General features: G+C 36.1%; 1 protein-coding gene across 2 annotated transcripts in view; it reads right to left on the bottom strand.

Moving 5' to 3' along the window:
* The window catches only part of LOC133518617 (rho GTPase-activating protein conundrum), a 165,476-nt gene that overhangs the window by 47,786 nt on the left and 98,898 nt on the right, over nucleotides 1-18,792 (bottom strand). Inside the window, exon 1 of one of the 2 annotated variants that reach the window (XM_061852290.1) lies at nucleotides 8,023-8,807. The exons of the other annotated variant lie outside the window; for it this stretch is intronic. Coding sequence (XP_061708274.1) covers nucleotides 8,023-8,062 — 40 coding nt within the window. The 5' untranslated portion in view covers nucleotides 8,063-8,807. Of the gene's footprint in view, nucleotides 1-8,022; nucleotides 8,808-18,792 lie in introns of those variants that run through there. 2 annotated transcript variants of the gene reach the window in all.

Here is an 18,792-nt window from a genome sequence, read left to right as displayed (position 1 = left end):
AACGCAACTGTCACTGTCGCACTATTATGGAAGAGTGATAGAGAAACACAAAGCGATTCGTTGTCGGAGCGATAGCGATTGTCACCTTGGCTAGGCCGGCAGTTTATCGTAATGTTGGCCATTATTTACGGATTTTGAAGGCATCATAGAGAATTTTATTATATATGTGTGTAGATAATAGTACATTACGATACAAGTGCGAAAAATAGGAAATTCGAAACGAAACTCCCTTCGGTCGTGTTTCAATTTATCGCCACGAGTTGCGAATTACCTATTCGCACATGTTTTACAGTACATAAAACCTTTAAATTTTCGACATAGTTACGTAATGTGCTAATTATCGCACTAGTGCGGTAAAGTAGCACCATATGAACTGTAAAGTTTTTTATTGCTCTAAACCGACATCAATACTAAAGAATTCCTAACATATCCATTACTTAGTTTAACAACCATAAGGAAAACCATTATTCAAACACGTAAACCTCACATCACTTAAGGTTACATTGAGTAGGCGACATCTACACAGTCGCCATCATATATATCGAAGGGGTCGAGGTGCTCAAAAATATCTGAACACGCACTCTAACGCCTTGACAATAGAGGCGCATTGAGATATTTGTGAGCGCCTTGGCTGCTCCGATATATCTGATAACGACTGTATGTCTATGGAAATACTTAGACGCATACATCAGCAGATGTTTGATTGGCCAAGACGCTTAATTAATGTAAATATAAGCGCTTCCATACATTACGCGGAGCAATTGGCTTAATAGAAGGACAACGGACAATCTACAGTGGAATTAAAGATAGATTTTGTCGACCTATTTGGCTTAGTGGGTAGGTAGTGAAGTAGTGATCCTGCCTATGAAGTCGATGGCCCAGGTTCAAATCCTGGTAAAGGCGTTTGTTCGTGTGATGAACACGGATATATATTGGTTCCTGAGTCATGAGTGTTTTCTATGTATTTAAGTATTTATAAATATTTATGTACTTATATCGTTGTATCCCACCCACAACACAAGCCTTATTGAGCTTACTGTGGGACTTAGTCAATTTGTGTAATAATGTTCTATAATATTTATTTATTAAAGATTAATACTTACATAGAAATCTGCAATATATTTATACTTTATTTTAGACTGATGAACATTTTAATGCTAAGAATATACAACGAACTTAATTAACCCGTAGAACGGAACCAGTGCCGGATTAACCCTTAAGCAAAATAAGCACTTGCTTAGGGCACCACGTCCAGGGGGGCACCAAAATCGTAGGCAAAAAAAAATAGTATTATGAATCTTTTTATACGTGTACAAGTAGGAAAACGAAAGGACGTAAGAGTAAGAGAGTAAGGGCACGTAAGCACGTCTTCCACGTAGGCCGTTAATTCGACCTTACGCGGAGGCCCTCAAAGCTCATGGCCAAAAAATCTTGCAGTCGGGGTCGCCTACCCGTCAGCCGATTTTTCGACATAGGCTACCGATTTTGTAGCGAACTTGCTCTCTTGCACGCTAGATTTGTCGGCCAGGCCGAGCCGCAATCCTGCGACCTAATTGTCAATTTTTTAAGTGTTATAAGGGGCCCCGCGAAGGTCGAAAACCAAAAGAATCCTATCAAGTCGCGCATTCGAATAAATCCAAAGGCCAAGCAGTACATACAGGTGATTACTGATTACATAACTTCGATTTCAAGCCACTGTTTTGCAGTTGGTGGGTCTTATGCGGAGCTAGGCCTTCTAGAGGTTCTCTAAATCATTGCCGGAAATTATATTGCCAAATGTCATTTCGCAGCCAATTCTTCGCATAATTTCATGTGGCCGAATGATCAAGTGACAACTAACTGTTAGCAACTGTATGTTTGGCTAACAACAAATAAATGCTTTTGACTTTCGACTTTTAACATCAAAAAGACACTTTTTAAAACGTAACGTTTTCGCAAGTCGATCTTCTGCCTCACTTACACGGGTGGCGGTAATCGCTTGCCATTAGGTGATCCGTCTGCACGTTTGCCTCCTATATCATAAAAAAAACTTACACTTTGGCCATGAATCCAAATCCAAGCTTTCCTCTCTCGCAGCTCGGCCTTCGGCCTCGTCCACACTTCGCCATTGATCAATTTCAAGCTCCTTTCTTGCAGCTCGACCTTTTGTAACCTCGTTCGTAAGAGCCAATCGGATGCTCCGCGCCTTCAGCCTTGTTATAATCTCAGCCATAGACTTTGCCTTTACACATTATTATTTTCGAAAACGGGACTTAATCGTGTTTAATTCAGTTCTAAAATTAGGTACCTCCAACGTCAAGATAATGTTGTCGACTTTAGCTAGTCTTCTCCGAGACCATGGGGATAACGCCATCCTTAAAACGTCGGAGGTAATTTTAAAATTAATTTTACGTGATTAAGTCTCGTTTCGTAAAATTTGCTTTTTAAATTTGGCCATTAGTTGAGTCAGAGCCAAGCATAACAGCTTAAGAGGTTGAAAAATCCTGCGCGGAGCACGGCCAATGTCTTCGCTTACACTTGGATATCGGTTGGCTCGGCCTTCGGCCTCGCACGGATTCCCGACACGGTCGGATGTTCTGGGCGTCCGGCTTTTTTTACCTTTATTATATATTTATGGCATTGCACGGCCTTATTAAATTAAATACACTGTTCAAAACTTTCAGGGTACTCTTGGCCAGGTGTATAAGTCATGTTGCCTACACTGGGGATTATTTGAGGATTGAGAACCAAAACACGTTTTAATCGCATAGTAGTTTTAAGAGATCCCATATAGGGATAAGTTCGCCTTTGTTGTATTTAATTTACTCTGTAACTTTGTTTTTCGTGTTTTTATTTCTATGTACAATAAAGTATATACATACATACATATACATAAAGCAAGCACAGAATGGTAATGATGATATATTAGGTAATTTCGTTTAAATAGGCGCTTTGATAAAGGTGGCATTCGGATGGCGACTTCAGCAGCATTACTGTTCCAACTACAACGTTACTGCTGCAGCACTGTCAATATCCATGATAAAATGATGTGACAGGTTGATGATTCTATTTTCAACAGTAATGTGGCATTGAACGTCACTCAATTTACAAAGAAAATTCGGACAGGGGGCACCATGGTCTAGAAATGCTTAGGGCACCAAAACATCTTAATCCGGCACTGAACGGAACGACCACTATACGAGTGCAACAAATTGATGCAAAGCAATTTGATCCATATGATCTGTGGTAACACACGTCGGATACTGAGGGCCTGATTCGAAGAATGGTTAAGACACGTTTAAGTTCTTGGAAAGAACTTAAAAGATTGATAACTAAACGACATGTCAAAATTGACGTTTATTTCGATTCCGCTGTGATCCCAGTAAGATCTATCTACGATATTTCTAACGTCAAAGTGACATTGTTTGCCCGAATCGAGCTGCTTCTGTCAATTATACGGCATACAAACGATATCTACATAAATGATAACTTATCTAAACCAGCGGTGGCAGCATGGTTCCTTTTGTATCACTTGTCACTATGCCCGTCACTCTTGCACGTACAGTCAGCATCAAAAGTAGCTGATATTCCGGATAACTTTTCCAAATATAGATAAATTTCTAAAATTCGCGCTCAAAAGTATATCTTTTACAGTCTTAGTTGTTCTATATTAAAGACATCACTTTTTCTTAAGCTGTTACAGAATGGTAGATACTTATGAAACGTTATTTGATCCGCTACTTTTGATGCTGACTGTACATATTTATTAGAACGTGACAGGCATGGTGACAAATGATAAAGAGCCGACCATTTTAGCCCTACAGAACTTATCGTTATCGTATCTCATTCTTCAAAATCCATAGGTTACTCCGTAAAGCTGTAGAATAATGACTCAGTCGTAAACGGCTATCAATGGTTCATGTAATTTGTAAACAGTCGTCAACCGGGTAACGGGTGCGCCGCGGCTTCAGGAAGTTTACTTGCACATGTCAACACATCCCGCGTTTTCTTCAACAAACATGTTTTGACTTTGGCCCATGTACGAGTAGAAGGCTAGTGGGAGCCGCTTCAACTGCGCTGTTTCGTTTTATAGTTACATAAATATCTTCCTTATTTTGCTTTAAGTACTTGAGTGTAAACAAAACAATCATGTGATTTGGTCGTTCTATCAATGAAAATAAAACCGGCCAAGAGCATGTCGGGCAATGCTCAGAGTAGGGTTCCGTAGTTACTCTTCCGTCACAATAAGCTAAACTGGAGCTTAAAGTATGGTCGATTGTTAACCAAGGGATGAACTGTGGGTGTACGTCTTTTTACTATGAAGGGGAAACTTTTTGCGATAACTCAAAAACAGCTAATCTGATCATATCCGCTATAGTTTTCGTTTAATGTCTTTTTTAAGGTCTACTTCCAAGATTTTTTTCATATTTTTTGGACCTATGGTTCAAAAGTTAGAGGGGGGGGGGACACATTTTTTTCGGTGCAATTATTTCCGAATATATTCACTTTATCAAGAAATTTTTGTTAAAGACCCCTATTAGTTTTGAAAGACCTTTCCAACGATATCCCACACTGTTAGGGTTGAAGCAAAAAAAAATGTTCACCCCCACTTTACGTGTAGGGGGAGGTACCCTAAAAAAAAATATATATTTTATTGTACGACTTTGTCGGCTATTGATTTATATATCCATGCCAAATTTCAGCTTTCTAGCACTAACGACCACGGAGCAAAGTCTCGGACAGACAGACAGACAGACAGACGGACATGGCGAAACTATAAGGGTTCCTAGTTGACTACAGAACCCTAAAAATACACTAAAAGTACTATATAAATTATGTATTTCAACATGATTATTGTTGCAAAACAATGGTTTTAGAAAAGAGAACTTGAAATAGAGGTGTAGTGTCAAAGAAAACTTTGTAGCCACGTAAATTTCCTGCCATCTTTCGACACATGACTAAAACTTTTAGAACGCCATTTGACTTTGATCCTTATTCTTTCACTGATATGTGTTAAATTTGTTAAATGTCAAAAAGTAGCCGGGCACAACCTAAAGGTTATGGCGCCATCGCTAGAAACGATGTCGCTATAGCTTTGGTCTTTGATCTATTAGATGGCCACTCCACCTCTATTTCAAATTCTCTTTGGTACGCACTAAAAATACTAGGTACCTATATAAGTTATTTATTTTACCATGATTATTGTTACAAAACAATGGTTTTACTTACCTGTGCCAATTATTATCCACGTGTTTTCAAAATATTTTGTATTTTGTCAAATGTTTTTATCTCGTACGAGGTCTCTTAAGAGTTGACTGTAGAATTTATCGATAAGAGCCTTTGTTTACAAAACTCTTAACTTAAATACCATAACTTAAATTTCTAAATCGATTTAAAAAAACCGGACAAGTGCGAGTCGGACTCGCCCACCGAGGGTTCCGTACTTTTTAGTATTTGTTGTTATAGCGGCAACAGAAATACATCATCTGTGAAAATTTCAACTGTCTAGCTATCACAGTTCATGAGATAGGTACAGCCTGGTGACAGACGGACGGACGGACAGCGGAGTCTTGAACCCTAAAAATATTTTTGTTGAATAAGTGTTTGTGGTTGAGAAAAAGGTCCGTAGATATCGCTTTTTTTTGCTTTTGGACAGATGCTAAGCTTTTATAGTATTAAGGATTATTTGAACTGAATTTGCAACATGAATTTATACTTTATATACAAATTATTTTTGACTGACATTTTCATATTTTTTTTACTAATTATTATATTATTATTTATTCATGTTTGTATTGCTTTATGATTTGATGTTAGAATGGGCTCCTCTGTAATGTTTGCACGTCTGCACGCAGACTGAGTACACTGGACTTTTGTTTTTTTTTGTATATGATATGCATGTATGTACGTGTATTCTGTTCAAATAAATTCTTTGAATCTTTGAGAAGATTTTTCTTTCGCATTTCCGTGTTTTCAGATCAACTGTGTTGCTATTTGCTCGCATATTGACGTAGTATAAAATCACTTGAGCTCTCGAGAGCGCAGATAATGGCGCAAACAAATAGATTTGCGAGATTTGGACGTAGCCTTGGGAAGAGTCAACGCCAACATCATTTGTAAATACGGTAAAATAAATAAAATCGGTGTACCTACGCCGAACGAAATAATTTTATATCGTTGACAATTCTTTGGAGCGCCATAAATTCTGGTATTATCTATGAAAAGGGACCTTATTGTCGATGGCGGTTACGCCGCACTGCGTCGCACGCAGCGTTGTATTTGTATCGGAGCATCGTTTATAACGGCGGAAGCGCCATTGACAATCAGGTCCCTTTTCATAGATAACGTCACAATTGTGGATGTGAATGAGTTGAGTCTTAACTTCGTTTACATAGGGGGTGTGACCGGCAGTGAAACGTTTATAGGCTGGCGATGATAATGATTATATCACCTTTTTTTGAGGAAACCTGAACAGTTCAGTTATCATATATTCAAACACGAATAGTTATTTACGATACAAGTGCAGAAAACAGGAAATTCGCAACAAGTGATGATAAATTAAAACACGACCGAAGACACGAGTTGCGAATTACCTATTCGCACGTGTATAGGAAGTCCAACGTTTTACAGTAGGTATATATGACCCTTTAAATTTTCGACATAGTGTGCTAATTTACGCACTAGTGCGGAAAAGTAGCGCCATATGTACTGTAATAGTACATTACGATACAAGTGCGAAAAATAGGAAATTCGAAACGAGTGGCGATAAATTAAAACACGACCGAAGGGAGTGTTTTACATCGTCACGAGTTGCGAATTACCTATTCGCACATGTATCGTACACCGTTTTACAGTACATATGGCCCTTTAAATGTTTTACACAGTAACGTAATACACTAAATTTCGCACTAGTGCGGTAAAGTAGCACCATATGTACTGTAAAATATATTCTTCTTTTTCATTCAGTTCCTCTTCATTTCCTTATCTTAAGGAACTACTAATTTGTATGCTACAACCTTGGCCGTATAAAGTGTCAGTTTATCTATTGATAACTGCTGCATAATACATGGAAATAAGTGCATTTATTTGCATCTATTACGTTAGTGATGAATGTCACAAGATTTTTCCACGGTCGGTTTTTCAGCGACTCTATAACTAAGGGTTTTTCAAGTAGGTACGACTAGCTTTTCAGTGAAGGTAAATAAATATCTACAGTGAAAAAATCGTCATAACTTAATTATAAGTCCGTGCTGTCAGCTATATCGGACTGAACAAAATGCTCAAAAATATCCAAACATCACCTTTTACAAACATGTTAATAAAGAAGTAAGGTTCAAATGTAATTTTTTTTTGGAAACAGAAGAAGACTTCCTGCATGTGTTTGACCCAGATACTAGTTATTGTATGGTCAAGATTGCTTTTATTATTTTATTTTTAAAAAAGGTAAATAAAACGACTTCCAAGGATGTAAGTTCATACTACTTTCATAAAGGTACCAGGGTGCGTAAACAAGATGCCATTCGTTAACGCTCCGTAGCGAACGTAACGCAACTGTCTCTGTCGCAATAATAAGGACGAGTGATAGAGAAAACTACGCTTCGCGACGTGATCGATTGGCATCTTGTCTACGCACCCTGGTACCTTTATGAAAGTAGTATGAATTTTCATTCTTGGATATTGTTTTGTCTAGGTATCTTTTTTTTTTATACTACGTCGGTGGCAAACAAGCAGACGGCCCGCCTGATGGTAAGCAGTCTCCGTATCCTATGTACGCCTGCAACTCCCGAGGAGTTACATGCGCGTTGCCGACCGTAACCCCGCCCCCCCTCGTTGAGCTCTGGCAACCTTATTCGTCGACAGGAACACAACACTATGAGTAGGGTCTAGTATCAGTAGTTATTCTCTTTGAAAATAAAATAATAAAAGCAATCTTGACCATACAATTACTAGTATCTGGGTCAAACACATGCAGAAAGTCTTCTTCTGTTTCCGAAAATTAGAAACATTTGAGCCTCACTTCTACTTGAAACTTTGAGAACTCACCGATAACCAATTTGGCGTGGAACCAGCATATTGCACCCATAACACATGAGTCACTCACTGGCCGGAAAAACGGTTGCCATATACACTAAACGACACAAAACTTCTAAATTTAGAAGTAAACATCGAAACTGGCCGCTTAGACTTCTCTCTGGCCAAAAGCACGTAAAGAAAAAACTTCGAAATTTGAAAATGTTAACTGATCACTTTGCTTTTTTCTTAGTTGAGAATATTGTAAAACAAAAAAAATAAGTAAATTTGAACATTTGTTATTATGGTGTACACTAAACTTTTACAGCTATTATGTACCCATGTATTTTTGGCGGGAAAACTTTCAGTATTGAATTAGTAATTAATTAAACACTGGCTTCTTTTAAACATAAACACTTAACTTTTTAACGAACTTTTTTATGTTGCCACACTTAAAGTTTACGGTGTTTGTATGTCATTAGTGATTAACAGCAGTTAGTGCGGCGTCGCGGCGCGCGACTGACTGCCGCGCGCATGCGCCGATGCGCCCGCGTTTATGCTCTTATACTTATTTATAGGCCGGTGCAGTATGATATCAATTTTATAACAAACACTTCTGGTTTCGAACTGGGAATGATATAAACAGATCGTAAAGTAAAACTTTTCGTTTTCTTTTTATTTTGATTAACAGTTCCCTAGAGACAAGGCTCAGTAAGATAAGAACATGTGTTCGAAAAAAGAGTACACACAGTCATTCAGTAGTATCGAATGAATGAATCTCTGTCCCTACGATTTATTTTCGCAGTAGATTTACTTTTTAATTTTGTCAAACAAACTATCATACTGTCTACTTTAATGACCTCTACAAACGTCAGCAAATTCAGATCGACAATAATTCCTAAATAATTAATCACATACCCACAACACAAGCCTTATTGAGCTTTCTGTGGGACTTACTGAATTTGTGAAACAATGTCCTATGATATTTATTATACGGTTTGCGATACATTGCGGCATTTGATCGATCGATTGAATTTTTCGCTCCTACTTAGCTGTCAATGTAAAATTGGGTGCCGTTTCTTGCGAAGTTTGTAGAAGCGTCAGTCAACACATAATAGTGCGTGATTTATACCGTACGTCTTGTGCACTACTGCTGTTTCTACTCCTACATAATATAGGTAAATAGTGATACCGGATTATAATTATTCAACATGTTTAATGACAAACCTGATTCCATTAGAAGACTGGACCATGTATCCGTATTTTTGAAACTTAACAACACCACCATTATTTCCACTAAAACCACAAAGCACAAAAACTTTTACTTATAATTATCAAAAAAAAGATTTACCATTTTCCGAAACATAAAATAAAAACAGCTTTTTTTAAAGGTCCTGTATTCCGACCTCTGACGGTCGGACGGTAAAGTGTACTAACTTAAAAATCACAATTTGTCCTCACATTACCCCCACCCAAGTGTCCGAAGATTGTGGAATATTTACCTAATGAGTTCGAAGTCAAAACGATGTCATTAGAGTTATTGTCTGTTGTGAGGCCACTTAAATATTTGGGTGATAAGGAAAAATGTCTAAAGAAATGAAAGAGCTTATCACTGATGTGAAAAAAAATACGCATGTGTTACGCTTACACATCGTTCAAAAAGTCTATTGTTTTCTTACTAACCTGACTACATAGTGAAACTTTGAATTTGATAGTTTTAACCGGATTTTTTTGATAACTTTCTTTATAATGAATCCACAAAATTTTAGTAAAAACCATGGATTTAAGCAGGGACCGGAAACCGGTATTTTTTGTATGGGAACGAAAACGGTATTTTTTCGTTCTTTGTTCATTATTTCATTCCTAATCGGGCAATCTAATAATACGAAGTCGTTATCTAAAAACACAACTGAGTCCTACATCTTGAGTATAAAATAAACCGAAATATATGGTTATTTCGATGTTTTTGCAAAAAACCGGTTCCGATCCCTGGATTTAAGTAAACATATTGTTTTTTTACATAGTGATTTGAAACAATTTTCCCCCTAATTTATACATGAATATGATAAACATAAATACTACTTACTGATAGGAAACACGGAATTTAACATCTTCATGTTTAAATATCATTAAAACCATTAAATGATTCAACAAAAACAAAACACAAGAGTCTCTTGCGATATCGTCCGAACGATTGAGTGCATATTTTATTTTTCTAAACCAGTATCAGATAACAGATCTATAGAGTGTAAGCAGGTGACAATTGCGACGCAATTTTATAGAAATAAATCGGTCGAAGGTACTCGTGATTGGCAGTTTTTATCTTATTTTTCTTTAAATATAGTAGAGCAGTCATGTTAAGAGATTTATTGATAAAAAGGTGATACAGTTGCAGTTCATAGAACATAATGAGGATTGTGGATTTAAAACGCAGGATTGAAAGAAGGAAAAAATACATTTTTATTCGTGACTAAAATAACAATTTTTGCATTATTATACATCAAACTTTTAATCTGCCTATCATTCAGAATTGTTAAATGGAAATATTTTATGTAATAAAGAAAGTACAACTGTACCCCTAGTGTACATTTATTCGATAGCGTGACGTGACGTACGCGTTTGCGTTAAGTCTTATTTTGTATGGGATTTTGAGTTTCCGAAACGTCCCACTTCGCGCGCTGTTTCTAAATCCCATACAAAATGAGACCTAACGAAAACGCGTACGACACGTCACACTATCGAATAAATTTATACTAGGGGTTCTGAAAATAAATAAAAATACGATATTTTCAAAACGTTTCAAAACAAAGAGCCTAATAGATAGACCAAAAATAAAGAGGACGCGTCATGGTTATAGGATATAGATCTGAACAATAAAACCTTGAGGTAGGACAATAAAATATGGAATCTATGATGGTTATTTTAAATCTAAATTTGATTATGCTAATATTTGAACTGCCTAATGCGCCATGCATTAATATCATGTCAAACCAACCAAGCCAAGGTTATGACAGTTATTTGTTAGAACAAGAACAAGACATAAAACATACTTGCAAACTAAAATCGTATGTTATTATTATTAAAAACTTATTTCGTATGCACCTATCACTAGAAGTAAATGACACTCAATACCTACTTAGTTACACGAAACTAAATTAAAACCGATAACATTTCCATGTTTCAAATGCTAACAAGACTTGGATCATTTTGCTGATGTAAATAATAATACAAAGGAAAACTCACCTGAGTTGACAGAACGACAATTTTGACAAATCTATATTTGCGAAACTATTATAGATAGGTACCGCAAAATTGACGTTGTTTCAACTCATCTAGGTCTTTCCTATAAATGAATGAATGAATATTTTTATTTCATGTAACACATGGGCACATATTTTTATTAGTAGAACTTACAAACTAAGGGGTTAGTAGGTACAGCAAACTTTAGTTTAAAATAAAACAACACTGATGGGGGAATGCAATCCCTCACAGTGCGACAAGTAGGGACAGTCAACCCTATCCGCTATCATTCGTAGGATGCTGTTGGGACTGCCACGCACCCGGCGCACCAGGGATGCTGCGCGCACGCATGGTAGTATATAAAAAAACAGTCCACGCGCGCCGTCACGAACATCGCCGATGCGCTACAGAAACGGGGCAGCCCCATCAGCACTATATTTATTTTACTAAGTAAGTTCGTCGTTATGGGCTGTAACATAACACCACAGCCTTGATAGACGGAAGGCGAGTTACGTAAAGGTTACGTAGGATACGTGATAAGCCGCCAAATGTCTTAGATACGGGACCGACATAAATAAAAATTGGAAAACACTTCAAATGTAACTTGTCACTTTTACTAATTGACAAGCGCTATTGTTACATCACTGCGATAAAGTACTAAAATTACTATGTGATTTTTTCGTCTCGTCAGTGCCTGTACGGTTTCTAAAATTTCGACATATATTTCAAATTAAGAAGTGGGTATAAGTAGTAGAGATAATTAAGATAATAGTTTCAATAAAAGAGTCCGTTCTGTCTCCTATTAGGATCAAAAACGCTCGTGTTTCTAAGTAAAAATAACATTTAATAACATAAAAATTACAAAAAAAAATAGGTATAACTTTAAAGAAAATAACTTATATGCTTCACAGTTTTTTTAATATACAATGTTTATGGTGTATTCTTCATGGTCTTATCCAATTTGAGCAAACTTTGCCTAATAGTATTATATTTATACACAATGTTTTATTGCCATTTTGTTAATTTAGGTTTGGTTTAATTTTGTTATTTTAATGGATTGTTTCACCACAATATACACAAAATTCCAGGTTGATTATAATTAAAACTGAAAACATTCCCATTTGACTCATTTGCCAAAATTTGCCGACACGCAGGTTTAAAAATATGTAGGTCTTATGTCCAGCGTATCCTATGAACTCTAGCCTTAAGGACCTAGAATGAATTCAAATTGGGTCTACCTGATCTATAAAGCTATTTAAAGTATCTCTAGGTTCCTACATTATTTTCAATGTAACCTCCATCCAACATCCACACATAAATAAGCTATTTGTAAGCTAAAACATCATTCACGACACATTGCAGCTACATACCTAACTTTATAAGGTGCAAAACGCAAAGCAAATACAACTAACAACACACTGACCAGAGATGGACGTTATCTCGTCATATTAAGGTGCAAAATTAGCTAATTAAAATGTGCCAATGGTGGCAACATTGCAAAAGTAAAAAATCTCGCATTCAGGAAGTATCGGTGAGCTATGCACGTCATTCGTATGCTACCACAATAGGTTAGATGAATAATTTACCCATTTACCATACTCCACGCTGATAACTAACTGATTTAAACCGTATTTCAAAGAGTCAAGGTCCAAAGTTGAGAATTGTGCTGTTAGGAGACTGTTTTTTTTGAAAGAAGGTTGTAAAAGATTGTGTTATTGGAAGTATGTGGGTTTTTTATATACTTTGAACATATTTTTTCCTTCGAACACATGTTCAGACACGGTTATCTAGTAATTGATCATTAAAAATGCGTTTATTTACAAAAGTTTCACGTTTTTAAGACTTATGGGGTTTCTGCGAACAGGGTAGGTTTATTAATGTTACTGAAAATCTTATGATAAGTATTTGTTTGAGATGATTTTTAATATTGTTGAAATTATTATTTTTTTGTTTATATTATCAACTAGCTTCTGTACGCGACTTCGTCTGCTTGGTATGATGATGGTAATGGATAAAATCTATCTTTACTCTGATATATCCTTCCTTGGGTGAAGAGATAACTAACAGACAGACAGACAGACAGACAGAGTTACTTTCATATTTATATTATTATATTATACACCGTGTTTTTATTGAATTCCGTAAACTCCTCATACCTTGGAGTAGTAAGTACGTCTAAGGAAACTAAATGACATAGTTAATTTTCAAAAAAAAAAATTTTTTTTATAAAAAAATATTCAATGTTGCATATAGCGTTGTTACACACGGGCTAATGCATTTAATTCTACTTAAACAATTGAAAACTGTGACATATCAATGTCATTTCAAACATCGATCGTCCGAGATAGTATTTACGTTTAGTACCAAATGTACACTCGTACTAAACATTAATAAATATGTAAACAGGTCCTAAGGACAGTGTATACGCTCGTAAGGGCCTTATAAGATAAAAAATAGTTATTGATTATCTCCGAAATGGAGTTCGTTAGAATACCAGTGTCTTTGAGAAAGTTACTTAATTTAAGCTCAGGAATGCACCATTGAAATTAACGGAAATTAAAAAACACGGTATATACGTAGTACGGTTAAAATAGAGGTATTAAATTACACATAAATATTTGGGTAAGTTGTAAGACTTTGAAACTGCGTCTTGGTCCAAAACTGGATAAGCAACATTTTAACAAAAACATATTTGTTTCTTCAATATTCTAATGGTCAGCTAATTTTAGAAATCTCAAAACAATCGTGAAACGTTCACGTATCACGCCTATTTATACGATATCACTCCCAAAAACAGAACAATACGATCCGAATAAGGCCGCGACCGTTAGGGAGCGACATTTAATTTTAAAATACCTATCGATATGATGTTGTGCAGCATTAGTTGCGTAGCTTGCGACAGACCAGCGCACGTAAACAACATAACATACAAGGTAGGTAGTGTAGGTACCGACGTAAACTCAACGAGACAATCATGTTTTCCAACTCAAAGGGGAAACTAGGTCTTATATGTAGATATGAATAATTAATACTGATCGATCACGACGATCACCAAAATGGCAGATAGATGAAACGAAGTCATGTGACTATTGCCATATTTCACGCGTAGTCACCATGCCAATCGTTAACGCTCCGTAGCGTAGTCATCTCTCTCTATCACTCTTCCATATTAGTGCGACAGTGACAGGTGCGTTTCGTTCGCTACGGAGCGTTAACGATTGATCGTTGATAGAAAACGCCACCGAAACTTAAATAATTTATGGAAAATGTATCGTGGAAGTAAAGACTTTCAAGGAAAACTATAGCAAACCTGATAGGCCTAGCCATTTCTGAGTTTTGGCAAAAAGTCTACCTTGACGGACTGGTAACTACGGAACCCTACACTGAGCATGGCCCGACATGCTCTCGGTCGGTTTTTTTTTATATTTGATCAGCAGGTGACTGAGCTTACATATTCTAAACTTTAATTGTGTTGAACATTTACAAAAAACGACGTTTTCTTAAATTGACTATTTTTGTCTCTTTGTTAACTTAACCTGTAGCTCCTAAAGTATTGATCATGGAGTAAAAATAAATAGGAATTTTATGGTATAACTTTTATTCGAAGTAATTGTAATGCTATTCGTAAAAAGGTACCTTCAACCCCCCCTCCTACACCGTCAGCACAACCCTCGAAGACTTTTAGTATGTTCACCTGGACACCACAAGGTATAATTGTACCAATTTACAAAACTACACGAATTATTTCCCCTGATTGCTCATATTCGAGTTAATTTTCTTAGGTTAAACAAAGATTTCCATTTTCAGTTTTCATTTTGAGGCATTGCACGTCAAATCAAGAACATATTTTTGAATTTGGAACGCCGCACGGCGCGACGCGTACGGTACGGATTCGCGACGCGTGCTCGATTTCGCCGAGCGTCGCGGAATACGGAAACGATTCCATTTTCAAATGTAAATGGAACACACCAAGGCGGAATGGTGTATGTAGGCTGCATATGCTATTCGGACGAGGATGAACCTCGTTGTAAGCTAATGGATCTGTTTTTATACATAAGACATATACACCTACACATATGTTTTTTTATTTCCGTTAATTTCAAGGATCCATTCCTGAGCTTAATTTAAGTAACGTTCTCAAATACATCGGTATTCTAATTAACTCCATTTCGAAGATAATCAATCATTTATTTTTATCTTTTAAGGACCCTATGAGCGTGTACACTTGCCTTAGGGCCTATTTACGTATTGATTAGTGTTTAGTACGTGTTAAACATTTGCTACTAAACGTAAGTACTATCTCGGACGATCGATGTTTGAAATGTCATAGTTTTCAATTATTTGGTTGATTTAAATGTAATGCCCGTGTTACAAACAATGCTATATCCAACATTTAATTATTTTTTATAAAAACTTCAAAAATAAAGAAAACAAAAAAAAAAAAAATTTTTTAATTATGCCCATGCCATTTAGTTTACTTAAACATACTTACTCATGCCCCGAAGTTAACGGAATTCAACAAAAACACGGTGTATACTTAGACCTGTGGATTTGTGGAAGCATTTAAACTCACACGAAAGTTTATAACTTGTAATATGAGCGAATATCAAAAATTAAATTAAAATTAAAATTATTTATTTTCGTAAAATATACAGGTGTTTATAAAGTAGGGGATAGTGCTACCCGGTAAGCAAAATTTGCCTGTATTGGGCAACACCGCTCTTCCTTAATTTACAGATTGTCACACGAAAATTTAAGTAGGTCTAATAATATAACATATATGTATACAATTAAAATCACATATAACAATTGTTTATAGAACTAGGTACCTAAGTATCGGGGTTGTCAGACATGCAGTAGAAAATAGTAAAAAAGTAAAAAAAAGGAATAATGGAGCCAGTAATTGTGTGTGTGTGTGTGTGTGTGTGTGTGTGTGTGTGTATGTGTGTGTGTGTATGTGTGTGTGTGTGTGTGTGTGTGTGTGTGTGTGTGTGTGTGTGTGTGTGAGTGTGTGTGTGTGTATGTATTTAGTAAGTTGATGTGTGGATCTCTAGTAAGATATAGTATGTTTGAATATATATTCCTTCCTTGCAAAACGAGGTAAAAAAAGACCAGGTTATAATGATTCATGAGAGATATCATGGTACTTGAAAAGTAGAAAGTAGTTATAAGAAAAAAACCTTTCCAGAAACGAGCCCGGTCTTCATTTTAATGTCACTAGCTTACGTGCCTCACATATGAATATAAAGCACGGAAGATACCTAGGTATTATATGTCTAAGTACCACAATTACTCATTCTAAAGCTGATATATTTATGATTCTGACAAAAAACAGTTAATAAATTTAGATAAAACAGTTAATGGCCCTCAGAGCACGACAACGCGACCTGTTGGCCGTGCCGCCGGCGCGCACCGTATCGCGCAGGAACTCGCCGCTGCCCCGCGCCCTCTCACTGCTCAATGCGCTCCTGGCATCGACGCCTGAATGCGATCTATTTGCTTGGCGATGGGCGGCAGTGTATAGTGAATGCTTGAGATTCTGTGAGGCGATGGATGCTAGGTGCTCAACTATTCCAATTTAATTTGTTAATGTGCCATTATTGTTTTATAATTGTTAATACTTATAATTATTATTGCTGTTAGTCTAAGTTTCTTGACGCATTGGTTCAACTGTAATGTCATGTGAACATTTATATCAATAAAAAAAAAAAACTGTTGACGACTCAATTTGAGTCCCCTAAACTGTACTTATATTATTGCAGGTAACTGTACCTTTTAAGTTGCTAGAAGGACACTCGACCAAAGGTTAATATAACGGTAAACATTCATTAATTTATAATCCTATGCACATAATAGTGCTGTTGAATGAACCGCCATTGATACGCCGCCTTAGCGCGTGACCGATTGCATGAAGTTGGGTTCCGTAGTCGAAACTATGGAGTTCTTTTTTTTTCTCTTTATTAGGGTAAACAAACAAACAGCCACTACAAGTAATATTACTTGTAGTGGCTTTGTTAGGTTGCTAACTTACTACCCACTAGGCCAAACGGGTCGTCAGAACATTCATACACAAACATTCGTATGGATATAGATAAAACCAAACAATTTCAATGCTAATGGCATTCCTCAGTATTTACTGATTTACGCCATCATTAGTCGAGAATGTCTGATGTGTGCATGATCGGGATCTCAATTGATTGACTTAATACGTGACGTTGGTTGCTATCGGGATGGATATCCTTTGACATTTGTTGCATGTATAGAAAAATCTGCATTTTATGACATGGTGAAATAAAATAAAATTATGAAATGTTTTGTTTTGTACTAATTTATGGCAGAAATTTATATTATGGTGGTTCCTCGTGCCTTAGTCGCGATTTTTCATTGTAAATAAAAAATAAAAAATCACAAAAATTTCGGATGTTAATGACAAACCTCAAGGATTTGTTTTAATATGTATTTGATTAAAACCTAAATTACAGTTAATTACCACCATATATCTGTTACCGGACGGGAGCTTTCGTTTACCTGAAACAAAAACAATATAACTCTTTAGTATGTGACATAAAATATATTTTTTATAATTATTAGACCAGCAATATGACATTAAAAAATCCATACGATACGGTCATTATTTACTTTCCGCACTTGTATAGCAAATAATACTTAATGGTCAATCGATATTATAGAAAAATAGTTATCGATCTAGTTTCACTGCATCTATTTTGACGACCAGTTTGGCCTAGTGGGTAGTGACCCTGCCTACGAAGCCGATGGTCCCGGGTTCAAATCCTGGTAAGGGCATTTATTCGTGTGATGGGTGGATATTTGTTTCTGAGTCATGGGTGTTTTCTATGTATTTAAGTATTTATAAATATTTATATATTATATATATCGTTGTCTAAGTACCCTCAACACAAGCCTTATTGAGCTTACTGTGGTACTTAGTCAATTTGTGTACTAATGTCATATAATATTTATTTATTTACATTTATTAATTAGGTAGGGTCGGAAATAAGCTATATAATTCTTCACAAACTTTGCCATGAAAAAGTTCGAACTTTCAAAGTGTCACCAAAAATGACAAATTTCTATGCATGAAAAAAAGTATGACGTTAATTATGGTACCCAGGGATCGGAACCGGTTTTTTGCAAAAACATCGAAATAACCATATATTTCGGTTTATTTTATACTCTAATCTAAATGTAGGACTCAGTTGTGTTTTCAGATAACGACTTCGTATTATTAGATTGCCTAATTAGAAATGAAGTAATTAACAAAGAACGAAAAAATACCGTTTTCGTTCCCATACAAAAAATACCGGTTTCCGATCCCTGATGGTACCTACTTCCAAATTTTGTCAAAGTCCATGCAGATCAGCCTGGTCCGACTATATGAAAATTAAATGAAGGCAATATTGATAGAGTTTATATAAACGTAATACGTCTTTGCTTTGACTCACGGGATTTTTATGCAAATACGCTCAAAGCCTCCATTATCTCGATCTCTGATGACATGATGACTTTGATGACACACGTAGAATAATGATTAGAACAAAATAC

The sequence above is a fragment of the Cydia pomonella genome, chromosome 6 (assembly GCF_033807575.1).
Source record: "Cydia pomonella isolate Wapato2018A chromosome 6, ilCydPomo1, whole genome shotgun sequence".
Lineage (NCBI taxonomy): Eukaryota > Metazoa > Arthropoda > Insecta > Lepidoptera > Tortricidae > Cydia > Cydia pomonella.
The sequence above is the reverse complement of the archived record's forward strand: the minus strand, read 5'-3'. Positions and strand labels throughout refer to the sequence as shown.